This window comes from Mesoplodon densirostris, chromosome 14 (genome assembly GCF_025265405.1).
Source record: "Mesoplodon densirostris isolate mMesDen1 chromosome 14, mMesDen1 primary haplotype, whole genome shotgun sequence".
Taxonomy (NCBI): domain Eukaryota; kingdom Metazoa; phylum Chordata; class Mammalia; order Artiodactyla; family Ziphiidae; genus Mesoplodon; species Mesoplodon densirostris.
In genome coordinates this window covers 8,709,861-8,736,525 of record NC_082674.1, presented here as the reverse complement: position 1 = coordinate 8,736,525, position 26,665 = coordinate 8,709,861, and the positions used below count along the sequence as shown (strand labels likewise).

The window sequence follows — 26,665 nt, the reverse complement described above, 5'->3', positions numbered from 1 at the left end:
CCTCCCTCCCTCCCTCCATCCATCCCTCCCTCCCTCCATCCATCCCTCCATCCATCCCTCCCTCCATCCCTCCCTCCCTCCATCCATCCCTCCCTCCATCCATCCCTCCATCCCTCCTTCCATCCCTCCCTCCCTCCATCCATCCATCCCTCCCTCCCTCCCTCCATCTATCCCTCCCTCCCTCCATCCATCCATCCCTCCCTCCATCCCCCCTCCATCCCTCCCTCCATCCCCCCCTCCATCCCTCCATCCCCCCTCCATCCCTCCATCCCCCCTCCATCCATCCATCCCTCCATCCCTCCATCCCTCCATCCCCCCTCCATTCCTCCCTCCCTCCATCCCCCCTCCATCCCTCCATCCCCCCTCCATCCAGCCCTCCCTCCATCCATCCCTCCATCCATCCCTCCCTCCATCCCTCCCTCCCTCCTTCCAACCCTCCCTCCCTCCATCCATCCCTCCCTCCCTCCATCCATCCCTCCATCCAGCCCTCCCTCCATCCATCCCTCCCTCCCTCCTTCCAACCCTCCCTCCCTCCCTCCATCCATCCCTCCATCCATCCCTCCCTCCATCCCTCCATCCCTCCTTCCATCCCTCCCTCCCTCCATCCATCCCTCCATCCCTCCCTCCCTCCATCCATCCATCCCTCCCTCCCTCCATCTATCCCTCCCTCCCTCCATCCATCCATCCCTCCCTCCATCCCCCCCATCCCTCCTTCTCTCCATCCCTCCCTCCATCCCCCCTCCATCCCTCCATCCCCCCTCCATCCCTCCACCCCCCCTCCATCCCTCCATCCCTCCATCCCTCCATCCCCCCTCCATCCCTCCATCCCCCCTCCATCCATCCATCCCTCCATCCCCCCTCCATTCCTCCCTCCCTCCATCCCTCCCTCCATCCCCCCTCCATCCCTCCATCCCCCCTCCATCCCTCCATCCCTCCATCCCTCCCTCCCTCTATCCATCCCCCCTCCATCCCTCCCTCCATCCCTCCCTCCCTCCATCCATCCATCCCTCCATCTACCCATCCATCCATCCACGTTCCCAGGCATCCTCCTCTGAGGAAGGCTGAGGAGACAGGTGTACAACACAGAGCAGGCCAGTGAGGCACTGGTGGGTCAGTGAGGCTCCTGCCCAGGGGTCACAGCTACAGGACAGAGTAAGGAGAGCAAAGAGGGAGGAGCCCAAGGGCCAGGTGCCCACCCAGCAGGGAGAAGCAGGAGCAGGGAAACATCCTGGGAAAGGTGACCCTGATCCCAGTTCTGAAGGGCCGGCAGGGATTTCCAGGTGAAGCACGGAGCAGAGGGGACTCGAGTGGCCGGGAGAACGCCTGTGTGGCCCACAGGTGACAGAGCAGAGCACATTCATGAGATGAGTGTGGCCAAGAGCCCGGGGTGCGGCGTAGGGGCCGGAAGCCAACTGGAACGAATGGGGAAAGGACGGAGGTGGGTCGGGAGATTCCAGGAGTGTGGATTCACTCCACGGGCAATTTCATGTCAGGGTCCCTTTCACGTCTGTGAAAGGTTCCGACAGCACCAGGCGGGTCTTTCCACCCCACTTTACAGATGAGTCATCTGAGGCTTGGAGAGGTGACGTGACCTGTCCAAAGCCACACAGCCAGAGATGGAGGGGGAAGAGAGTCCTCATCTTCCAGCTCTCCTTCCATCTCTCTCTCTGCTTCACCAAACCCCACGAGTGCCTTGCATTGCTCCGATTTATGTGTCCAATTAAAATACATGGCGCTGGGCTTCCCTGGTGGCGCAGTGGTTGAGAGTCCGCCTGCCAATGCAGGGGACATGGGTTCGTGCCCCGGTCCAGGAGGATCCCACATGCCGCGGAGCAGCTGGGCCCGTGGGCGTCCGGAGCCTGTGCTCCGCAACGGGAGAGGCCACAGCAGTGAGAGGCCCGTGTACCGCAAAATAAATAAATAAATACATGGTGCTGAACTTTGATGTCTGCAAACGAAACTAGCCTGTTTTCATAAATCTCAATAAGGGACAGATCCTGTTAATTCACATAGAGGAAACAAGCGAGTGAACCTTAAACCAGGCCGTAATTCCACCAGCAATTCAAACAAGGCATGAACTTAAAGCCTAGGAAATCTCCATTTTTCTTCCTACTCTTTAAGCATTCTAGAGCTACGAAGAACCTGTTGGGATTTCCATTTTCTCACGTGACCAAAAATGAGGGGGAGAAAGCAAAATCCGAAATCATTGAGGGATTTCCCCCAAAGACGTATCTAGATGGCTCTCAACGGGAGCCACTGACCAGCTGATGGGCCCAGGGCCACGCTGTGTGCGGGACAGGCGTCCAGCCCGGCCTCCACACCTTCCGTCACCAGTTCCTCATCCTCGTTGTCTGTGCTGCTCAGCTTTTCAGCGTCACTCTCCAAGGCCTCACTCCGGGCCCGCTTCTCCAGGGGAGGCTCGCTGCTCACGAAGTAAGCAGCCAGGCCCAGCTCCTGCTCCAGTGCCGTCCTCACCAGGCAGGAGGAGTTTATGAGCCGCAGGTCACAGTACCGCAGAGACCTGGGAGGAAACGGAAGAAGGGCTCTATCGACTGCCTTCTACAGCGGAGCTACCGCTCGCGCTGGGGACCGGCACCCTGCCTTCCTCATTAGGCCCCTAGGACTCATGCAAACGGAGAAGCAAACAGCATCACTGGGACCCCTGAGCAACAAAGTCTGCTTGACTGCAAGTCTCTGGGGGCCCCTGCCGTGGATTTAGCCCCGCGCTGCTTGGAATCAAAAGAACCCTGACTTTCAGGTCAGACAAAAATGAGGCTTGAACCCCAGCCATGCCACTTCCTGGCGACAGACCCTCGACAAGCTGGGCAACTTCTTGGAGGCTCAGATTTTTTTCAAATGAAAGATGGCCATGAATATTTAATAACCACCTACGTGCACTGTTGGGAGAAATATATGTAGTAAGTGGATATTTGATTATTCCATCAACATTTAAAATGTGCCCAAGACTATGTCCCATGCAAGGGAGAGGATGGTGATCAAGTCATCGCCATACTGGAAACAAGAGTCTGCCTGGGAAGACATGCCAATGAGTCATGACATACGTGGAGGAGGGGGCACAGAGAGCAGGCTGGGGCAGGGCTCGGAGCTGTGCAGGGGAAATAGCAAAGGGCTTGGAGAGAGGCAGATGGGGGTTGCAGTTAGGCTTTTACTAAAGCAAATGACCTTTCATTGCTCATCTATAAAACAGGGTAGTAATACTATGGTCGTAAGGTGCAAATGCTAGATTAAAAGTCTAGCCCAGTGCCTGATACAAAAAGTAAATGCTTGCTCAACGTGAAGACAGACTAAGACATTGTCTTAGTCCTTATGGAGTTGAGGAATAGAAGACTTGACCCGTGACACGGCAACAACTGAGGTTGAACCCTGTGCGGACACTTTTACCTGGCCCGTAAGTATGCGGCGCGAGGTAGCCCTCGCCTAAGTGTCGTGTGGCCAAATGGCAAGAAGCCGGGTGGCCCTGGAGTCCGCAGTGCGGGGCACTGGCTTAATCTCTGCAAACCTCATCAGCTACAGGGCCTCCACCCATGGAGCCCGGCAAGAGTCCCCACATCCACCACCACGAGTCTGGGGGGTGCCTGTCTGAGAATTAGGAAGAGCTGCCCAGGCCTCAGACGCATTTCACTGACATTTGCTGGAAAACGGTCACCATAAAGATACACATCTATGATGGCTTTGATGTGAATGCATTCCCAAGAGTCGGGCAGGGGAAGCTTGACCTGGCAAAGCCCGCAGCGGCGAGCCCGGGCAACTGGCTCCTCAGAGACCCCCAGGTGCACAGTCCCTCCCCACTCACCTTGGTAAGGACTCGCCATGTGGGTCCATCCCACTGAAGATCAGGATGCAAGGCAGGCCCTCCAACTCCAAGTATGTCTGAGGCCTCCACTCCGCATCCTCAATTTTCTGCCACATCTGCAGGTAATTAAAAAGAAAGCTGTAAGACTTCTTACTTTCCAACCAGCCCAGCTCCAAGGGAACCTTGATGTCCTTCTGCTGATTTAAAGCCCTTGCAATGCCTCGCTGGATTTTTATCAAATTTAAACTGCAAATAAGCATACCACTGGCTTCACCACAGGACTCCCAGCCACACAGAACACTGCCTAGCACTTATCAGCTGTTCAGGAAATATCTGCCAACTGACTGACTGATTCTTTGCGAGACAGTATAGACCCTCAACTGTCTAACATTTGGTACTATGTTCTCTCCATTGTGGGGCTGTGCCTTCACAGTGCCTTCCCAATTATCCTCTCAGTATTCTTACCCTAACCCTTCTGCATCCTCCATCACCGGTACGTTTAGTGAAAGGCGATTATGGTCCAGGCACTGGGTTAGTCTGGGGGGCTGAGATGTGTGGGGCTGTCCTTGCCCTCCTCTGCTGGGGGAGGAGCCAGATGACAGGCAGGGAAAGCAGAACCTGCCCCAGGTTGGGGGGGACGGGGGGACAAGTAGGGGGAAGGGCAGCTTCCTGAAAGAAGAAAAGACGCTGGGGACTTCCCTGGGGCCCAGTGGTTAAGAATCCACCTGCCAAGGCAGGGGACACGGGTTCGAGCCCTGGTCCGGGAAGATCCCACATGGCGTGGAGCAACTCAGTCCGTGTGCCACAACTACTGAGCCTGCACTCTAGAGCCCACAAGTCACAACTACTGAGCCCGCACGCCACAACTACTGAGCCCACAAGCCACAACTACCGAGCCCATGTGCCACAACTACTGAGCCCATGAGCCACAACTACTGAAGCCTGCGTGCCTAGAGCCCATGCTCCGCAACAAGAGAAGCCACCGCAATGAGAAGCCCATGCACCGCAACGAAGAGTAGCCCCTGCTCACTGCAACTAGGGAAAGCCCGTGCACAGCAATGAAGACCCAACGCAGCCAAAAATAAATAAATAAATAAGAATTAAAAACAAAAAGAGACACTGAGTTGAATTCTGCAGATTGATAGGCATCAGCTAAATAAACAAGAAGAAGAAATGAATCCCCAGAAAGAAATAAAATCAAGCTATAACCCAGAAGTTTGAAAGAGCAAGACAGTGTGTTTCGGCAGGGTGCAGCTTTTATAAGTAATGTGGTACAGCTGGACTGAAAGCTGCAGGTAGGGACGTGGCAAGAGAGGCAGCTGGAGGGGTGGCCCAGTATGCAGAGGCCACGATGGACCTATGGACCGGGATGGGACCTTAAGGCGTTGGTCGCCACCCCACTCCCTCTCCTCCCCTCCCCCTGATGGTCCCGCCCCACCGCCCTCCCAGGAGTCTATCCCCACTCCTGTCCCACCTTGAGCTGCTTCAAGAAGTGCTTCCCGATGGTGATGCCAGAGCTGGGGTTGCCCAGGATGATCTCAAAGTGCTCCTCCAGGGCCAGCCGCGCCCGCACGTGGGCCAGCCGTTCGTAGGCCACGGCCGCCAGCGGGGAGCAGGGCACCCGCAGCAGGACCATGAGCCCGTGGCCGCAGGGGCACTGCTTCGGGGAGTTGATGAGGTTCTGCGTGATCTCCAGCGTCTCCACCGACGTGTAGTTCTTCATCTGAGAGAGGCCGCTCACGGCCATCATCGCGGCCGTGTAGTGCTGCACGAGAACCAAGGTCCTGATCACCGCGCTGTGCAGGCGGGGGAACCTGCAAGGAACAGAGGGAGCACGTCGTGACCCAGGGCTGCAACCCCCAAGGATGCCGGGAGAGCTCCGAGAGAGAAAGGCCTTCCCGGGGCAAACAAGGAACCCAGACACCTGCCGTCTCGGGCACAGGCAACTCCTGGATCACAAACAAGTGGTGTTGCCTTTGGAAGCTGGTTGTTTTCAACCTGAAATTGAAGTCTTCCCTAGAAGTCAAGTCACAAACTGCTTTATCATTTCCAGCTGAGAAACAGAAGCGAAGTTCTGCTGTTGCTGCTGGCTCAACTAGCTGCTCAATAAAGATCTGTTCAATGACTAGATGAATGAGTAAAATAAATGCCCATCATCAGCTTCATTTATGTTTCCATGAGTTAGGTAATTTGCCCCAGGTTCCCAGTGGCAATAGGAGAACCGTCAGTAAACAGTATGTAGGTGCAGCTACCACTTACCCCAGATTTGGGGGGGACCATCCTAAAGGCCTATCATTCATTTCATGTTCAGTGAGTTATTAGAAATGTAACTCATGTGACTTTAATTTGACAGATGAATTACACATCCAAACACAGCCAGTCAAACCAAGAATCCTAGTTTTTGTTTCAGAAGCTGTGGTCACACAAAGGGGGAGACCTCTCCCACAACTACGTGCACTGCCAGAGCAGCTCTGACCCCTGTGCCAGAGACAGACCCCAGAACACCACCAGAAAAACCCAAGTCACGGTATGTCACTCTGTGTTTCTCAGTAGGAATAGACATTGATGTTCCGTTTATAGGCAATGCTCTTGGCAGTTTATTTAGATGGCATGAGACCCCTGACTCAGTGGCTTTTTGGAGCAAAGATAAAGTAGTTTCTTGACCTACAAAGATAGGAACCTTCCCACGGCCATGTCACCCTGTGAGTTCTATCAGGGCAGCCAGCTCACCTTCCAACAGCATCTCTGATATCTTCTCCTGCCCACCGTTATACTTTTGTTCATTCTTTCTCCTTGGCACTCAACTACTTCATGGCTTCTGTGAACTGAAGAGGTGGCCTGGCCAACTTGCCAATACCAGTGCTGTCTTGGGAAGGCATTAAGGGTCTGCAGGCTCTGGCACAAAGGGGACCCGTGGCCCAAGCACTGCTTTACCCTGCCCCTGGTGCACTGGCCAAGTAGTGCCCAGGAAGAAAGAGAGCAGAGTGGGAAATGCATTGTCTCCACTCTCTACAGCACTGCCCCAGCTGTGGTGGCCCCTTGTCACCTTGAGCAAGGTAAGAAGAGCAAGTTGTCACTTAGGGAGAAGCACACTTCTCCCCATCTCCAACATCTGCTTTCACCTCTGCTCAAAGGACAAGCAGAGACTTCTGCTTCTGGCCAAGACAGAGTAACAGGGACCAGATTTACTTTTCCGCCAGAAATAACTAAAAATCTGGATGAATCTATGAAACAACAGTGTTTCAAGACACTGAGCAGTGAAAGACAGTGATCCTTCAAAATGGGAAAGAAATTAGGTGAGCCCCCAGTTTCTACCTGGAAAGCGTTCCCAGGATTGCTCAGGAAGGAGGAACCCAGGCAAGCCCCAGTGTCTCCCTGAGTTGAGGGAAGATCTGGAGTCCAGGGAAACCAAGGCAGCCAGAGTTCATGGGGAAAATTACCAAAGAGGAGAGAACTGCACAGATAGAGAACTCAGGAGAGCCGCAGAGGGTCCCACTCAAGTCCTCAGCTAAGTAGTGATCAGCGCATATATGTGAGAAAACTACCCAAAGCCAAGAAAAGGACCATCCAAAAGGATTAGAGGGAACAATACTTCAAACTCACATAGGGCTTGGAATAGTTCCTGTTCCCATCACCAGTGTGGAAGACATCAAAATTCATGAAATATTGTAGAGGACTTAGAGGGTTTCACTTCAGTAGTGAACAAAATTAGCTCTAGACTAAAAACTGCTCTGGTCCTGCCTAACAAAGTTTAAAAGCAAGACCTGAAAGAATTAAACTGTTTCCAAGTAACTTAACTGTATCTCAGAACAAAGCTTAAGAAGATTTACAGGAATACAAATATATCCAGCACCCAACGAGGTAAAATTCACAATGTCTGGCATCCTCTCAAAAATTACCAGATATGTAAAGAAGCAGAAAAATACAACCCATAAAAAGGAGGGGGGGAAATCAACCAACAGAAACTGACCCAGAAACAACACAGATGACAGTATTAGTAGAGAAGAACATTAAAACAATTATTATAACTATATTCCATATGGTTAAGAAGATACAGGAAAAATTGAGCATTTTAACTGGAAACATAAAAAAGACTCAGATTCTAGAGATGAAACCTAAAATGTCTGAGACAGAAAAGAAACTGAATCCCGAATTCTCATGGGAGCTACCGTCTTGGTATTTGGCCCGGCCCTGCCAGCTACAATGGATCAGTTCACGAATGGCTACCTGACCCAGGATGGGTCATCAGTCTTTTCTTGGGATTCTTCAAACTATTCATAAGAATCAGTCCCCTTCTAGAAGCTGGAGAATATGAAGTTCAGCAGCAGCTAGGGATGATGTTGTCAGCACATGGAAGAAACCAGTGTGTGATGAGATACAATAAAGCTAACACAGAGAAAAATACCAAAGACAAGACCACACAGTCTTGGCAGTGTTTAATACCTAACTTAAGTTGTTCCTGAAACCAGCTGCACCTGGCTCTGTGGTTTATTTATTCAACCTCTCCTTTTATTTCATGAGTCAGTGCATTCCTCTCCCTTTCCTAAAGTAGTTCAAGTTGGGTTTCAGTCACTTGCAAGGAACAGTCCTTATTAATAAACAAACACAAGTAACTATTTATTTTCAATTTGTCAGTGTGTACATTCATGTATGTGCTACCTGAAATTGCCTTTCTTCTTCTCTTAGGAACCTTGTTATATGACTATTTTGCTTTTGTGAAAAATATAAATATAAATATAAGTAAACTGGATGTGACTGACAGCAGGAAAAAAACACTAGTAAACTTGAAAACATAACAATAGAAATGATCTAAAATGAAACAGAGGGAAACAGAAAATAATGACTATAGCATTGGAGAGCTATGGAACAATTTCAAGTAGGCTAATATATGTACAACTGGATTACTCTAAAAGGGGAAAGGAGAGATGTAGAAAAAAATTTTTGAGGAAATAATGACTATAATTTTTTCGTATTTGATGAAAATTCAATTAACTCAAGAAACATGAAAAAAACCACACCAAGGCCTGTCTTAATCAAATTGCTTAAAATCAGTGATAAATTTAAAACATTTTGAAGTAGCCAGGGTTGGGAGGGGGTGGTGGGGAAGAGAGGTCATTACACAGAGAGAAACAAAGGTGATGATGACAGCAGACTTCTGGCTTGAAACAATGTATGTCAGAAGATAGTAGAGCAACATCTTTAATACTTTGAAAGAAAAAAGTCAACCTAAATTTTATACCCAGGGAAAGTATCTTTCAAAAATGAGGCAAAATGAAGACTTTTAAAGACACATAAAAGCTGAAAGAATTCATCACCAGCAGACCTTCCCTCCAAGAAATGTTAAAGCAAGTCCTTTGGACAGAAGGAAAATGATGCCAGATAAAAATCTGGATCTACACAAAGGAATAAAGAGCACTGGAAGTATTAACTATGTGCATAAATAAAGAAAGAGGTTTTAAAAAATATTCTTATTTAAATATCTTTAAAAGATAATTGACTGCCTAAAGCAAATGTGATTTATTGGGGAGTTTATAACATATATAAGTAAAATGTATGGTAACAAAAGCACAAAGCCTAGGAGGAGAGAAATGGAAACATACGATTATAAGAATCTTATACAGGAAGTGGTACAATAACACTTGAAAGGAGACTGTTCAGGCAGGTTCAATGATTTGCCTAAAGTTAAAACTAATAAAGAGTAGAGCCAGGATGTCTGGTGCCATGATCGCTCTGGCCTTCTACCAGCTGTGAGAGCTCGCTCCGTACAGTTTAGTAGGTCTACTGTTTTGGACTTAAGTGACCAGGATTTGGTCTGGCTTCACTACAAAACCCCCACATGACTTTGGGCAAGTGACCTAACCCAAGTCTTTGTTTCTTTCTCTGTCAAATGGGGGAATAACAGTGTCTCCTATCTCACTGTGCCATTGTGAGGATTATATTAGGCAATAAATGGAAAATACTGGCCCAGCGTCTACAGATCACTAAGCACTCAGCACATGTTTGCTGCACGAGGAGAAGCTGGGGAGCCAGGCAGAGAAGCAGAGGCAGGACAAAGGTCAGTTCTCACAGCCTTAGTGTAAAATCTTGGAGGGTGTCTTCCCTCAGCAAGGATATGAGAGCTCGGCTGACAATCCACGAGTTGGAGAAGTGGCCTGATTAAACCCATCAGCATCAGAGCTGAAAGGGATTTAGTTCCCCAAAGGGTGCTCTGGGGAACACTAATCCCCTGAGACAGTGGAGATGCTGCACGCTCTAGCCGTCTCTTGGAGATTTATAGCACACATGGCACATTGAAGGCTTTGAGAACTCTCACTGGGAGAAGAATCCTTTGTTAAATGTAAGGTTTATCAAACACACATGACCATGGAAGCCCTCATGACATAACAACTATTAGCATCCAGCAGTATAGCCTGGAACATAGCTTGGGAAGTACACGTCTAATTCAATCCCTTTGTCAGCAAGTGAGACAAATGAGGTGCCATGAGGGGAGACGGCAGAGCTCAGTTCAACGCCCACAATTGCGGCAGAGCCATTCATTTTGTTTTGTATTAGACAGTCTGTAAAACTCGGCCTGGCTTTTCCACGTATAAACTGTGTGGATGTCGGCACTTAACCCCCCCGAGCCTCAGTTCCCTCATCTGTAAAATGGCAGTGCTGATATCCACCTCAGGGGTCTGCTGTGACAGGGTTGAAAAGGTAGCAGTGACTCTGGGTTCACTCTGTCACTTGCTAGATGTGTGGCCTGAGAAAGTCATGGGGTCTCCCTGAGTCTCAGTCTATTTGTAAAATGGGAATAATAATAGCAACTGGCTCAGAGAGGTCGGGAGGACTAAATAACATAATGAAGGTAAGGACAGTGACTGGCACAAAATAAGCACACAGTAGGTGACATGCAAAGGAAATAAAGACAAAGCCAACTGACCGCCACTCTCTCTTCCTTTACACCTTTTGCTATCTTACCTCCCATTTTCTTGCCCTCCCTTGAGTCTCAGACATGCAATCCCACATTCTAGCATATTTCTGCCCATTCTCATCTCTCAAATTTTCTGGAACAACATCACCGGCCCAAAATGCAAGACGAGAAATAAACCAGGATCCCTTTAGCGGAGGGACTGAGTCACCAGGAAGGGAGAGAGGTGGCTCCCTCCCTGGAATTCCCTGGCTGCACATTCCTCACCTTGACCTTGACTACGGAGCATTTTTAGTAACTTCAAAAGAGATGGGTACCTTTTTCCCAAAGCGGTGACCATGGCCTCAAAGGAGCTGTCGTATCTCAGCAAGGGGAGGCTGTGTCCTGAGAGGGTGGATTCGATGAACTCGGACAGCCCGAAATACTTCTTATTCTCAGGATACAAGTCCACTCCCTAAAACAGAAGCGCATCGGTCACGCAAACATTGCCTTTGTGGGGACTGAAAGGGTCACGTGCCGGGCGCACAGACCACCTGGACAGGCATCTTGATCTGAACTGTGCTGACTCTGCGATCCCCTGGATGACGTTTTACAACCGTCTTTCCTCTGCGGCCCCAGAGCACAGAGCACTTCACGCGTAAGGGCCGGCGCCTCCCCATCAGTCAAGACTTTTCCGTTCAGTTGACCCCAGTGCCTTTGCCAAGAAGAAAATCAGCCTCTTTTTTTTTTTAAACACACAACTTCCTTTGTTAAAATTGCTTCTTTCCAACAATTTTAGCTGGTTTTAGGAATAGACAAATCAACTGTTTTGCATTCAGCTGCTATTAAATCAGCAGAAGGAAATGCATTTATCCAACCAATTTTACCCACACTGATATAAAATTCCTCCCAAACTAGCACCAGAGCTTATCAAACGTCAGAGCACAGCAAAGTTGTGGGAGGATGCTAAAATTACAAAGGCATGAACTTCATCCTCCAAGTAGCAGAGTGGTTAAACATGAGGGCCGTGGATTTCTCTGGACTGGGTCATACCCCGGCTCCAGAACCTTCTAGCTGCATGGCTTTAGGCAAGTGGCTTAACCCCTCCCCTCTGCCTCATTTTCCCCATTTGTAAATCGGCAATCATCCTAGCACCTGTGTCTTATCTGAGCTCATATGATAAAGCACTTAGAACAGTGCCTGCCTGGCTCACGGTAAAGCGCTACGTAAAAACAAATGCCGTTGCTACCTCTGATTCTGAATTGGCCGGAAGGAAGCCAAGCATCAGCACCTTTAGAAGTTCCTCGGATGATTCCAAGACACTCCAAAAAAGTCCGCAACTTGATGTCTACTTATTGCTTGTGTAATTAGGTGGAATCCAACCACCAGATTTCTCAAATTACCAGAATGACTGCTGTCTTCTATGTTGATGCGAAAATGGCAGGTGATAAGCTGAAATAAAACTCAGCAGGGTTTGTGGACGTGTGTTCAGTTTGAGGAAGGAGATTTTGAACCTCGTTGCCGAAGGAGGCAGGGGTAGGAAAGACAGGAACCTTTCCAGGGCTTCTAGACAAACGTAGAGTCACCCCAAGTGGAGTCCAAATCCCCACAGCCCTAGAGGGCTGTACGTCCCACACCAGGAGAGCAGGTGTTCAGAACGCTGCTCAGAGAGCTTCAGTGGCCAGAGAAACAGTAAACCAACTGTGTTGCATTACACGCTCTAAGACAGGGAGTCAACAAATGCACACAGGAAGGTTTCTAAAGACCAAGAAGGGTTTAAATCTAACCCTGGGTAGAATCAAAGATCCAAGGAGCTGGAACCCACTGACCCTCAACTGGGCTAGTCAGTCAGGTCTTTAGCGAACAGGATCTCTCCCAACGCAAGGTCATTGCTACAGTGGGCCCAGCAGCCTGGGACACTCACATTACTGTAGGAGGCCGGCCAGTGTATCTCGTTGTAAGGACTGATGAGCGTGTGCTGGGTCTGCAGTGCGTACGGGAAGGAGGTCACGTGGAGCATCACGATGTTGGGGGCCTCCTTCACCTCCTTGCAGTTGAGCAATCTGTCCACCAACCCCACGGACGGGTCACTCTGGGAGTAGAGGTCATGAACAGAGCTACTGAGAGAGCAAAAGAGGGAGAAGAAATGATAAGTGGAAGGGCAAGCACTGTCCCGTCATTTGACCACAATCAAGCAGTTGGATCAATTGACAGCGAGCCTCCCAACACTGGCAACAATCGAAGCTTAGGGCTCTGCCCATGACTAGCAAAATGAAATTTTAAAATATGACTGCACTGCAGGTACCCGTCAGGGACTCCCCTGAATACTCATGACTTATTAAAAGCTTGGCTGGGGGAACAGTGTCTATAGAGGATTGCTTGCAAGATACACAATCCACCCGCTTCTCTAGCACCGGAATGCTCACCCAGGAGTTGTTGATGAGTCTCACCTTTTCTCCCTTGGCCCCATCTGACTGTACACCTGCCTCCTTAAATCCTTTTCTACAACAGTCCTACTGATCTTGAAATGACCCAAAGAGGACATAACATGGTAAATTCTGTACTAAATTTTAAAGTATAGGATCAGGAATGGGAAGCATCTTGGACAAGGGGCCGAGGAGACAAGTGCGTCTCAGCCTTTCTCAGTGGGTCAGTGGTCTCAGCATTCTTGTCTGTAAGTCTAGGGGGACAGGAAAAAATCAGTGCTTCACCTTTCGGGTGGCAGGTAGCCACTCTGAGAAACCTACCCAGCAAATGAATATGTACAATTTAGCTTTGTATATACTTCAGAATGTTCAAATTCCCCCCCGCCCATACGTGGACGCGAGAATGTAAACCCTTTAACTGGGCAAACCTTAAGGCTCTGGCCAGTCCTGAGTTTCTGGCCCTGCGCTAAATCAAAGCCTTCCTCCGATACCCGACCCACAATCTTCTTTCCCTCCTCATCCACGTCAGCGGCAGTGTTTAAACACACAACCCCAAGGCCAGTCTCATGGAGATGACCAATCCTGGTAAACACCCAGGAATCCTGCCAGACTCCAGGCTTGACACCATCTGAAATTCATCTAGATTTCTGTTCATTTGAATTGAGAAAGTAAAATCTCCCCCGGGAAGGGCACCAGCTGTGACCCATGGTGTCCAGAGCCAATGGGGCTCCATCAGGAAGGGGCCCGGGCGGAGCTACTCCCATCAGGATCCCCCCCCCGGCACCTGCTGCTCTACCACCGATGCCCTCCCTCCCCCACCCCAGCCTGCGACACTGAGCGAGGTGCTTCCCTTCTCTCGTTTCCATGATGGTACCTTCCAGAGTCTGCACTAGATGATCCCTCGGGTAACTTCCGGCCCTAAGGTCTGAAATACACCCGCAGCATCTGCCTACAAATGCCAAGCCCCCAACACCATTCATCCGTTTAACACTTATACCCACAGTATTATCCACACATATTCATTCAAAGGAGGGAAATGCCAGCCCTGCCACGTGCCAAAGCCAGTCTAACCTCACGAGATCCCAGTGGGCGTGGTCGTGGATGAGGACGAAGAGCGTGTGTGGATTCTGAAAGGAGTTTTGCAGAAAGGACTTGAACTTTGTCTGCGCCTCGGCATCCAGCTTCAAAACATACTGCTCGACCCTCTGCTTGGTCACGTGCTCCTTTTCCAAGCCAAGCTCCAGCAAAACCCCTGCAACACGGTGAAAACACATCAGCAACTCCAAACATGGTCATGAGTTTTTCACTCAGGAACAGACGCTTGAGGAGCATCTCCCATATGGCAGGCTCCTGGCTGGGACTGGAGGCTACAGGGATGCAGGAGGTACGTGTGAGTCAGGGAGGTCGATTCCCATGCAAACGACTGTCGTGTCACTGCCTGCAGGAGCAGGGCCTGGAGGTGGGCATGCTCCCCAGCGTGGTATGTACACAGCCCACCCAGGGGCACAGCAAAGCTGCCTTCGTGAAGCAGCTGATCCCAGCATGGGTGACTGAAAGAAAGGGAAAGGTCCCCTCTCACCCACCGAAATCATCTCCAGCCTGAATGCCCCCAGGCCTTAGATTAGAGCACTCAGAGTGAAGCCTCCGAGTGAAGACACTGACTCTCTGTGTGGTTCGTGTTGAATTCCCTTGAAAGCACAGGGAGAATACATTAAGTTGAAGCCAGATTTCGGGACATACTTCACTGACTTGAGTGGGAGAGAGGGAACACCCAAGTCATGTTCTACCTTTAACAGATTATACAATAGTGGACAAGTCGCTTCCTCTGGGCATCAGTTTCATGAGCTATGAAACCGGGGTGTTAATACGGCACCCTCTACTTTAGAAGTAAAGATGGTGTTAGAATCCAAATCTGAACACAAACCGATCAAAGCTTCTCCACACAGACATCACACTTGCCCCTGAAAGGCCCGTACCTGAATGCCAGACGTGGAACAGGGTCTGCTGGTAGGTCACTTCTGAGGGTGGAATACAAATCAGAAAGTCCACCTTCTCAAAGGATCCTAAGTCCAGATTTTGGGTGCTGGAATCTGCGATTGAACACACGTGGGAGAGGAGCTTCTGGGCCACGGCCAGCTGGAAGGGCCGGATGCGGTGAGGCTCCAGATGGTAACCTGGAACCAGAGCCCCCATCAAGGTGAGGTGCACGCCAGCAGATGGTACAGCCCTGGACCTCTGCTAGGGAATCAAGCAGGGGGCCCCCGTCTAGCACACAAAGTGATGAGGGAATGGGGAAAACACCAATATTCATTGAGCGCCTGCTCCGGGCTACCCACCGTGATGGTCATTTCACACCCTTTTCCTAATTTAAAAATAAAAGGATGAACAGCACTCGGGGGCACAGAGGCTGTGACCTACTCCACCTGGAGGGGACAAGGACGGCATCCCAGGGAAGCTGTTGCTGAGGTTAGATTTTGGAAGAGGTTACAGGTTCTCTGGAAGAGGAGGAGACCATCACAGCCCTTCAGGAGCTTAGAATGAATAAAGTATTTCAACAATGCATCGATAAACTGGAAATCAACAGAGAAATGTGCCATCTCAGGAAAACTGTACAGATGTACATTTCAGGGTAAAATGAGACTGTTATCATCAAAGACTAAAATTAAAATTAGATATTAGGTCTACTCGATTCTAAGGAGATGCCCTGCCCGCTGGAGGTGCCTCTAACTTTGCTTCCTTGCAGCCCCTGGGGGCCCTGGATGCTGCCCCACCAGCCCAGAGCTTGGCCACCAGCGCCCCGGCATCACTCACTTGTGCATACCGGTGTCCCGCCGACATCTAGGGATGCTGATTTGGTGACAGAGGAGGCAGTAAGTGAGGAAGAAATCTGGCCTTGATTTTCCTGATGAAATTTGTCCAGCAAAATATCAATGTCGCCCTCTGCCCAAAACAGAGAGAATAACAGAAATGGGTTTTCCGTCTCAGGGAAACTCGGCAAGCAGCTATGGAACACCCCCTATGTATCAGGCACTGTCCTGGGCCTGGGGCACCAGAGATAGGGTGGCCCATCCTGTCAAGGAGCCCACAGCCCAGGAAGGCAGATGTGCTAAAGAAAATTACATTATGACCCAGAAGGTGCCAGGACAGAAACAAGAGCAAGATGCCAAAGGTCAGGAGGTAGGTAGGGGTCAGAGCACGTCTTGGAGAAGGAGGGGCCAGCAAGGGTTTCTGGGAGGAAATGGGGTGAGTCTTGTAGGGTGAGTGGCCAGGAGAAGAAGGGAGACGGGCACTCAAGGCATAGGGCACACAGAATGAGGCACAGAGAATACACTTCTCCAGTGAGAAGCTTTAAGCAACACAGAGCGGGAGGCAGGAGGGTGATGGACAGAGCCGGAGAGGTACGGAGAACCAGGCACAAGGCCCTTGTGTGCCCCCAAAGGACAGAAACCACAAAGCCACCACCTAGAGAACCCACAGCCAGAGCAGGAAACAGCCAGCCAGAGACCCCACAGACGGAAGGGCCGCCCACACATGTAAATCCAGGCCAGCCTCAGCAGGTCATGGGGGATGGGCTCCATCCCCTGAGACGACCTTGCCCTCTGTGTCTTTCTCATCAATTTATGAATTTGCACCTGTCTCACTACAAGCCTACCTGGACAGAGGGTGCTAAAAAAGGCTCCCAGAGAGTCCACTTTCCCTGTAACCAGCTCATAATTGACTTCTTTCTGGTACTCGGCAGGGGTGAGAAGGCTCTCAGAAAGAATCCGGGCTTGGTATTTTCCTGGAAAATAAACAACAATTTGGACTGGGCCCTCTGCTTAGAATTAGCACGTGAGCTCCTCGATGGAAGGGTCTGTGCTTGAATCTCTTTCTCCCTCCATCCCGCAAGCCCAGCACCACGCCTGGCTAAGAGCAGGGCTCCCTGCTGGTGAAATGAATAAAGGGTACACACACCCCCGGCCCAGTTTAGTAGTTGGGATAATAAGAGGGAAATCCCCGAGTATGGGCTTTGGAACCTGACTCTCTCCCCACTTAACTAGCTGTGTAACCTAGGCTGACCCAGTTTCCTCATCTGGAATTCGTGGCTAAAAGTACCATCTACTTCACAGGACTACTGTGAGGATAAAACAAGCCAATGTTTATAAAATATTCAGCCCAGTGCCTGACACAGCAGGGGCTCGAGGTTTATTACTAAAGATATCACTGAAATCAATGTAAAGAATTTATTAAAAACACAGGTGTTTAAGATGAAGGGGTGCCAAGAGATCACTGGGATGCTGCATAGTTACCGCAATGCTCCATCCCCGCCCCCCTCCTGGGACATTCTGCACTGAGTGATGTCTGTCTCCCCACCAGAATGCACGCTCCAGGAAAGCAGGGACATCACTCCTGTGTCCCCAGCCCCCAGAACAGTGACTGCACGTAGTAGGGCTTCAATACGTTTTTATAATTAATTAGCTAATTCGTTCGTTAACCCACGCAAGAAACCCATTATTTATTTTTTTTCATCTCCATTAGGTAGTTGAAGCAGCTGAGGGCCAGAGTCATTAAACCACAGACCAGCAGGTGCACGGGGGAGCCAGGTTTTCCCTGCATTTATCCAGATCCAAACCTGCCCCCAGTCTCTCTAGAGAAACGGGAAAGGCTCACCTCCTATGCCAGGAGGAATGGAATTTTTCCCGAAGCGCACTCTTCAGGGCACACTAGGGGCTACTGTGCGCTAACAGCTGTTACTAACCCGCGCAGCTGCAAACCCGGGGCCACGAGAGGCAAAAGGGGGCAACGGCAAAGGAGGGCTTCTGGGCATCACCAGACTGCCCTCCCGGCAGCCCAGCAGTGGGGCCCGGCCTCACCGGTGACAGCGATGCAGGAGTCGATGGCGGCGCTCCGGCAGGCGCGGATGATCACCACGTAGTTGGTCTTGGCCAGCTTGCCTTCGATGAGCAGGCGGAACATCTCGGAGAGGCCCTCGGCCAGGGAGTAGGTGCACTCGATGATGTGCACGCTGTCGTTGCAGGAGCTGGCGGCCAGGCCAGCCAGCCAGGGCAGCTGCGCCGAGGTGACGGGCGCCACGGCCCCAGGCGCTGGCGGGACGGGCTGCGGTGGTGCCTGCTGGTATTGCCGGATCTCCGTCAGGTGCGACTCCCGCCAGGAGCGCAGGAAGATCTGCTCCAGGTCCTCCATCAGGGGCACCTGGTCCGCCGCTGGCAACGACAAGGCGGGCGGAAGGGGCTTCAGCACCTGCCCCACGCGGCAGCTTCACACCAATATAACCGGGGCCGTGCTGGGGAAATGCGTGTAAACGAACTCGCAAATAACACAACCTAAATGATTAACGTTAAATGGTATGCGAGACAGCTGGGAAACAGGGAGGTGATAAAAGCAGCCCTCATCTCACCATCCTAACAGAGCCACGACGATCTTTGTATGTTTCTCCATCTTTTTTTTTTTTTTTTTTTTGCGGTAAGCGGGCCTCTCACTGTTGTGGCCTCTCCTGTTGCGGAGCACAGGCTCCGGACCCGCAGGCTCAGTGGCCATGGCTCACGGGCCCAGCCGCTCTGCGTCATGTGGGATCTTCCTGGACTGGGGCATGAACCCACGTCCCCTGCACCGGCAGGCGGACTCTCAACCACTGCGCCACCAGGGAAGCCCCTCTCCATCTTTTTTTTTTTTCCACGTGCAGGTTTTACATCGTTATAATGAGTGCCGGCCCATGACTTCAAGGCGTGTCTGCTTCCCTCACCATCACGCCACAACCATGCTTGCATGATGTTTACGGCCTTCATAAACAGCACTATTAACGGGCACTGTTAACGTGGGGGCACCACCACGGACTGAGCAATGCTGATCTACTGTTGACCCCTGTACTGCTTCCAGATAAGCACAGTTATAAATACTTCTGCAATACACAGCTTTACATATAGGACATTCCTTAGCCTAAATGCTCTAAGTTGGGCTTGCAGAGCCAACTAATACATATCATCAGACTGTCTCCAGAGGGTTTAAATGTCTCAATGTACCAAGACACTAACAACACACGATATCACTGGTTCTACTGCACCCTTAGCTCCACTGGATATCATCGTTTGGGTTGTTACCACCAGTTTAGTTGAGAAAAGCATCACTTGTTTAATGTGTTAATTTTGCATCTCTTTGATGACTAGTGAGATTGAGTACCTTCAATGTTTTCTTCCCTACGGGTATTTTCTGGTTGATGTGTCAAAATTTCATATTTGGGTGAGCTGGAGGAAAGAGCACCACGCTTCGATTTAGAAGACGTGTCCTCACCCAGCTCCACCAGCTGTGCAGCCTTGAGCTGTCTAAGCTTGAGCAAGAGTGGTACCCTGGGCAAAGGAGGTGTTGATGGAGAAGGTGGGCAAGGTTGGATTCAGGATGAAGCCGGGCTGACTGATGGATTGGATGTGGACTGTAAGAGTGAGAAAGAGAAACACATGCACATTTTCCCAGATTCCGGACAGTCCTAAGCAGCACCCTCGAGGGTTCTTCCCTACCTGCTCCATCTCCATCTCCCCCGGGTCCCTGAATACTGAGTGTCCCAGGGCTCAAACCTTAGCACTTTCCTCCATCCACCACCCCTCCCAGTCTCTCATCCAGCCTCACAGCTTTAATATAGATCATCACTGAGCCCGTGTTTCCTCAATTTATACCTATAGCTGCAATGTCTCCCTGGGGCTCAAGACCTGCACATCCAAATCCTTGACTTGGCCCACTTGGCTGCCCCACCCGCAGCTCAAACTTGAAACTGCCAAGACAGGACTTTTGCTCATCCTCCAGCGCCATGGCTCACCTGGTTGCTCAGGCCAAAATGCAAGTGAAGTCTTTCCCTCACGTCCCTCAGACAGACAGCCCACCATCCTGACCTTCAGAATCTCTCCCCTGTGGCTGTTCGTGGTCCAAGCCACCACCTGCCTTCACTGGGACGACTGCACCATCTGGCCACACATGGCAGCCCATGTGGTCTTCTTGAAATGAACGTCAGATCATATCTGTCCCCTGCCCAAAACATTGCAGTGGTGCTATGGACTGAATTGTGTCCCCCCTCACATTCGTATGTTGAAGTATTGACCCCCGATACGACTTATTTAGCGATAGGGCCTTTAAAGAAGTAGCTAAGTGAGGCCAGAAGGGTGGGGCCCTAAGCCAGTAGGACTGGTGGCACTATAAGAAGAGGCAGCAACACCAGAGCCCAGCCTCGGTCCCCACACACATGCCCAGAGGATATAGTGAGAAGGCGGCCGTCTGCCAGCCAGGAAGAGAGGCCTCACCAGAACCCAACCTTGCTGCCACCCTCATCTTGGACTTCCAGCCTCCAGAACTGTGAGAAGAAACATTTCTGAGGTTTAAGCGCTCAGTCTGCAGTGTTTCGTTACGGCAGCCTGAGCAGACAAATACAAAGTGTTTCTCGGTGTGTCTAAAATATGAACCCTTGACCTTAGCCTGAGGCCCTGCCCTCTCTCTGACAGCACCCTGGCAGTCACGCCCTCACTGTGCAGCTGCCCTGGCTCCCACGGACCTGGGGCTCCGCGCTCCAGCCCCGCCTGCCGCCCACCCATCCTCCCCGCTCTGCCTCCCTCAGATCTTCCTGAGGCTGGATCCTTCTCATCACTCGGGTCTCGACCCAAATGCCATCTCCTCACAGAGGCCTTTTCTGACAACCTGAAACAACCGCACAATCACATACCCCACCTCCCTCTGCTTCTTTTCCACTTGTTTACTGTTTCTCTCTCCTACTAGGATATAGTCTCCTCGAGGGCAAAGCCATTGTTTTCTTCCTGCGGTATCTCTGCGCCTAGAAGGGCAGGGAAATCATCTTTGAATTCTCACTGTAGACTTTGACCTACTTTAAGGCCTTCCCAGCCCCTCGGGGTGGAGACCACGGCAGTGACCGGACAGCAGAGGCGGTCTTCACAAGGGTTCCAAGGGAGGGTCAGCGATCAAGGCTTGTGCGGTTCCCGCCTTGAGCGATTATTCCCACCAGTGGTTCCCACAAAATAGGAGGGAGACTCACCCAGCTGGACGAGATAGTAGACGGTCAGCAGGAGCTGCATCTCCTCTGAGATGGGCTGTATCGTGGAGGCCCCATACTGTCCATACGCTCTGGAGATGGACTGGGAGTTCTGGTAGCACGTGTACAGGAGAGGGCTCACGACGACATCGTTCAGGTTCCCACAGAGGTAAGGGAAGTGCCCGTGGCCTGGGGGAGGAGAAACAGCACCCGCTTGGCCCCTGGCCTCGGGCACAAGGCGTGGTCCCCACATGTGGGCGGTCTCTGAATGAGAGGCAGTGAAAACAGGCAGGCCAGTTGCACCTGGGGTAACTCAAGTGCTCCTTTCCAAGGAAATCTTGAACTCCCAGCCCTTGCCGATTTGTGCACCTGCTCTGAGAACAGACAGGGGCTGTAGCATTTGCTTGTTCATTGAGTCCAATCCCATATTTTACAGCCAAGCAAGCTCAGGCCCAGAGGGAACTGCCAAAGCTGAACAGCCATTGCCTGTGCTGCTCCTTTGGCTCTGACTCTAGAAATTTCACGCGGGCAACGCCTACCAGATCTTTGCCAGGCCTGCGCCAGCCCGAGTCTCCCCAGCTCCCCATGTTGGATTCTGCCTCCCAGTGTCCTAGAACTCTCTGACAAGCTGAGTTAGGAAAATAAATCACTGTACAGACCAGAGACTCCGAATACTGACAGAACTTGACAAATGCTTTAGCGAACGTTACAGGATTAATTCTGATGGCAATGCTCAGAGGCGGGACAGCCCAGGCCAGTTCCGAATCGCCTCTGCACCATTTATTAACTATGTGACCCTCCGCGAGAAGCTTAACTTCCCTAAGCCTCAGTCTCCACCTTTGTAGAATGGGGTGGAGAAAATCGAGCCCTCGTGTGGTTGCTGAGATGATCAAATGTGGTTCAGCGTGGGTGTGGCACCTTGTGCTCAGAAGGTCTCCACCTATTCACCAAACACACACTTAGTAGATGCCTGCCATGTGCTATGTACAGGCCTCACACTCGGCTCTGGGGGAAGATCTGGGGACTGGGACACAGTTCATGTCCTCCAGACCTGAGGGTGCATGAGCGTCCCCTGAAAGGCTTCCTAAAACACAGGCTGCTGGGCCCCACCACAGAGCTTCTGATTCGGATTCTGGGATGGGCCTGGGAATTCACACCTCTACTGAGGTCCCAGGTGATGCTGGCTTTGCTGGTCCAGGGACCACAATTTGGGGAGCATTGTTCACAAACATTATGGTTTATAAGAGGCAATGTAAAGAATTACCATTAAAAGAAGGATGTGAAATTTGTCATGAAAGAGGCACAGAGAAGCTACAATGGGGCCCAGATAAAAGGGAATTTGAGGGGCTTCCCTGGTGGTGCTGTGGTTAAGAGTCCGCCTGCCAATGCAGGGGACACGGGTTCAAGCCCTGAGCCAGGAAGATCCCACATGCCGCAGAGCAACTAAGCCCGTGCGCCACAACTTCTGAGCCAGCGCTCTAGAGCCCACAAGCCACAACTACTAAAGCCCGCATGCCTAGAGCCCATGCTCCACAACAAGAGAAGCCACCACAAGGAGAAGCGTGCGCACCGCAATGAAGAGTAGCCCCCGCTCACCGCAACTAGCCTCACGCCCAGTTCAAAACCCAGACCTGCACCCTTCTTCCCGAATATCCTGTCCATTTTTTTTTAGGATAGAGAAAGGAGTACCTCTCCTATTTCGTAATTAAGAGTAAGATCCCTCCCCACTTTCCTACCACCCTCTCTCCTCTACTACAAACATGATACCAAGTAGTGTTCACTCTACTCAGTACTCTGTAATGACCTATATGAGAAAAGAATCTAAAAAAGAGTGCATATATGTACAACTGATTCACTTTGCTGTACACCTAAAACTAACACAACATTGTAAATCAACTAGACTCCTATAAAAATTTTTTTTAAGTTTATGCCATCTAATAACAGAAAAAATTTTAAAAAAATAAAAAATAAAATAAAATAAATGAAAAAACCCCCCACAGTCTGCCCTTATTTAAGAAGGACCTGAATGTGTGAGTGTGTGTGTGTGTGTGTGTGTGTGTGTGTGTGTGTGTGTGTGAGTCCGTGCCAGCCCACAGTACTGGCCAGCACCATCATCAAACAAGCCCTGCCGAATCCTCACGTTTCAAGGGCTCCCGCTTCATTAGGAAGGAATTTCTTCAGTTGAGCCACAAACTGACCTCCAACCACGTACATAAGCCCACAAAATAGAGGTCAAATCTGGTCTTGTTTCATGCTTCTGCCTGGTGACCATGGCTATCTTTGCCCAAAGTCAGATTTCATGGCCCCAAAATACTAGTGGTCACAGGACAACCCGCCAGACCAGGGGCCTGACAAATTGGCAAGGGGCTGATGACCCATCTCCCACCCACGGTGCTCAGCCCTGGGCCTGGTGCCATGGCAGGAGCCGAGTGAGGCTGAGAGAGGGACTGATTGAAGGAACAAATGAACAAGCAAATAGTCGTCATGGGACAGGATCGTCTCACTTGGGCTCATTGTAGAAAACGGTGACAAGCTCTGATACTCTGGCTCCTGACCAGGGGCTACCCCAGTGACCAGTCTGCTTGGTTCTCTCATTGCCCCGGAAAGGATTTTAGAGTTTTCCCAGGAGGACCCCTTGGTGTGGAGTCAGACTGGGAGGACGTGTCATGTTGCCTGTTTCTCGTGCGTTCCCTGGGCTCCCCGACTTCCACCACACGTCACACTGCTGTACTTGCCTTTAAAGATCACTGGTTTGGCCTTGCATATTTTCAGCAAGTTGTCGGGAACGGACACTGGTTCTCCGGAGGCCACAACGGGAAAGGTGACTGAAGCCGGTCCCACCAAGCCAACCTGGGGCATGCAGGTCACGCCTGTGCTCTCTAGGGACACGCCGAGAGCATTAGGAAGACAGGTCAGACAAAGCATCCACCTCTGGCAGACCTGACGTCAGGCTGGCCAACACATCTGCTACAACTTGACCAGTTCCCTGCTTATGGGAGCATCCAAGTCCGGGAATCACAGATTCCTGAGGTCAAAAGCATCTTAAAGGTCACTGGGTCCCCCTTCCCCACCAAACAACCGAGTCTCTTCCTCTCAATATCCCTGCCAAGTGACAGGCAAGCCTTTTAAAAAATTCCTCTAGGATCAGAGAAGTCAATACTGTACATGGATCCTGGGCTTTGTTAAGCAAGTCTAATGTACGAGAAAGATAATCTTTTGTTATACCCAAGTCTGCCTCCCTAGAACTTTCTCACCAATACACACAAAAGCACATGTAAACGCACACACACACCACCAGCAGCATCACCACCGCTAGGACCCAAGCCTTGGACTTGGGGCAAGGATTTCGTCACTTACCATACTTAGCTCTGTTCCCACCACCCTGGGGGCAGCCACCATCCGCAGCTGATGGAGATTCTGGAGACCAACCTTTGTGGCGTTTCTTGGGGGGCCCGGAGTTTGATAAGATACCTAGACCACATTCAGAGCATGGATTAGGCTGCCACCAGGGATGAGCTTCAATACAACGTTCCCCTGAAGTGGAGCACACTTACTTGTAGTTTTTTAAATCACAGTTTCACAGTGGATTTTAGCATCTAGTGAAGTATCTAGGCTTAAAGGAAATATCCCATCGACCTTCGTAAATGTTTTATTCCAAAGCTGTGCAAGTGTCTAAGCTTTAGCTCTCCGAGCATTACCTCCTTCATCTTTACAGGGGGATAATAAAACCTGCTCTGAAAGGTGGTTTGATCAGGACTAAAGAGAATACATGTAAAGCACAGAGTCTGGGTCCAGTAAATGATAGCCACCGAGATCCACAGCACCATCATCAGCTACACATTCCAGTAAATTAATACGTGTTTCTGTAGACAAGCTGCAGCTGCGTTCAACTTACCGCCACAGTTTCACCACTTGGGGGCAGTACCTATCCACCTGTGCACCTCTCCCCACCCGCCGGCCTCGGAAAGCTAATTTCAGACGAACAAAATGATGGGGAACAGAAGCTGGTACCCACTGCTGTTAATGAGTCATCCCGGCCCACGGCAGGGAACAGCATGAGCATGACTCACGCTCTGTTCTTGGATTATTCAAAGTATCAAGAATTGGGTACCATATTTTTGGGGACCCATCCAACACAAAATGTCCCCTACATTTAGAGCTCCGCGTTCAACCAGGACACATTAAAGTTTAAATTTTAAAACTCTCTATTCCCAGATGCAGCCCCATCCCAAGGAAACCAGAACCCCAGCATGTCCAGCTGCCTTCTGATGACCCACGAGCTCCTGGGATTCTAAACCGCACCAGGGTTGAGAACTGCTGGTTTTGAGCAATGTTTCTCCAAGTCTGGCCTGAGACAAAGCTGGACAGAACCAGTGGGAGCTTGTTCAGAGCGTCTGCTCCTGGACACCCCTCAGCCTACAGAAGCAGAGCTCTGGAAGTGAAAGAAAACACTTCGTTCGCAAGCACCCTGGTTATGCCGAGGCGCACTGCAGTTTGAGAATCATGGCTTTAGAGTCTTTGAAAGGTAATCCAAAGTTATTTTCACCTCTTCTTTAGACCGATTGAAAATGAATGAAATGAAGTGAATAAAATGTTAAAAACATGAAGTTCTTTGTTTGCAAAGAGCTTTCCAGCAGGTGGTCTCCTCTGATCCCCGCAACCTCTGAGGCAGCTTCTGCTGTGTTTGTTCCATTTAGAATCATATCTTCACCTGCCCGAATATCTGTCCTCAAGAGCCGGTAGAAGAGCTCCCACAAGGACTGAGATGCCAGATCCTCTAAAAACCACGTTAAACTACCAAAGCAGGGAGGGCGATGGGATTGGGCCTCGGTGCTAAGGATGGAAGATCTACAGGTATTTTCTCCCTCTGGGATGCTAACACTAACCGTCTCTACGTGGACCCTAAGCTCATGACCTCTGCCCAAATGATGTCACCAGGAGCTGCCCCTGTGGACCGTCTATTTCTGGCCATGTGTCCTGGTAGTGGGGAGGAGGACCCTATTTGGCACTTTGGGGGAGACACGTCTTCATCAGATAGCCCACTTCCTGCAGGCACTGCACATCCGGACCCTGAGCTGGGACAACCAAAAAAAGGATCCTGCACATTTCCTAACTCCCTCCCCCACCCTACCCCAGCCCCGTCCTGCAGGGTCAGCACTTCTGCTGCGAACCACTGAGTGACAGCCCCCAAGCCCTGGGTAAACACTCCTTGTAGCTTCAGAAGCAGTTTCTTAAAACTGATTCCAGCTCTCTCCGGAGCAGGCGTGAGGCACAGGACCTCCGATGCTCCAGCTGTGCCCTTAACGGCGCAACCACACTCCGCCAGCATCCATCGCGCCCTCTGGGCCAGGCTCTGCGGAGTATCTGTGCTCCCAGAAAACATGATGACGGCCCTGCTCCCAGGAACTTCATAGGCCCGACAGACACAAATGGCCGCGGAACAAAGCCTGACACCTGAGTGTCACAAGGAGGGAGCCCTCCTACAGGGAGGAGGTGGCACCTGAGCTAAG

The 26,665-nt window shown here is 50.8% G+C and overlaps 1 protein-coding gene across 1 annotated transcript in view; it reads right to left on the bottom strand.

Moving 5' to 3' along the window:
- The window catches only part of GREB1 (growth regulating estrogen receptor binding 1), a 69,631-nt gene that overhangs the window by 23,887 nt on the left and 19,079 nt on the right, over positions 1 to 26,665 (bottom strand). The window contains exons 7-19 of the mRNA XM_060117214.1: positions 24,513 to 24,626; positions 23,891 to 24,034; positions 21,159 to 21,344; positions 17,983 to 18,333; positions 16,782 to 16,910; positions 15,941 to 16,069; positions 15,106 to 15,303; positions 14,201 to 14,381; positions 12,628 to 12,823; positions 11,042 to 11,178; positions 5,289 to 5,628; positions 3,815 to 3,930; positions 2,322 to 2,521 (exon numbers count right to left, since the gene is read on the bottom strand). Of these exons, the coding sequence (XP_059973197.1) occupies positions 2,322 to 2,521; positions 3,815 to 3,930; positions 5,289 to 5,628; positions 11,042 to 11,178; positions 12,628 to 12,823; positions 14,201 to 14,381; positions 15,106 to 15,303; positions 15,941 to 16,069; positions 16,782 to 16,910; positions 17,983 to 18,333; positions 21,159 to 21,344; positions 23,891 to 24,034; positions 24,513 to 24,626 (2,421 nt within the window). The remainder of the gene's footprint in view (positions 1 to 2,321; positions 2,522 to 3,814; positions 3,931 to 5,288; positions 5,629 to 11,041; positions 11,179 to 12,627; positions 12,824 to 14,200; positions 14,382 to 15,105; positions 15,304 to 15,940; positions 16,070 to 16,781; positions 16,911 to 17,982; positions 18,334 to 21,158; positions 21,345 to 23,890; positions 24,035 to 24,512; positions 24,627 to 26,665) is intronic.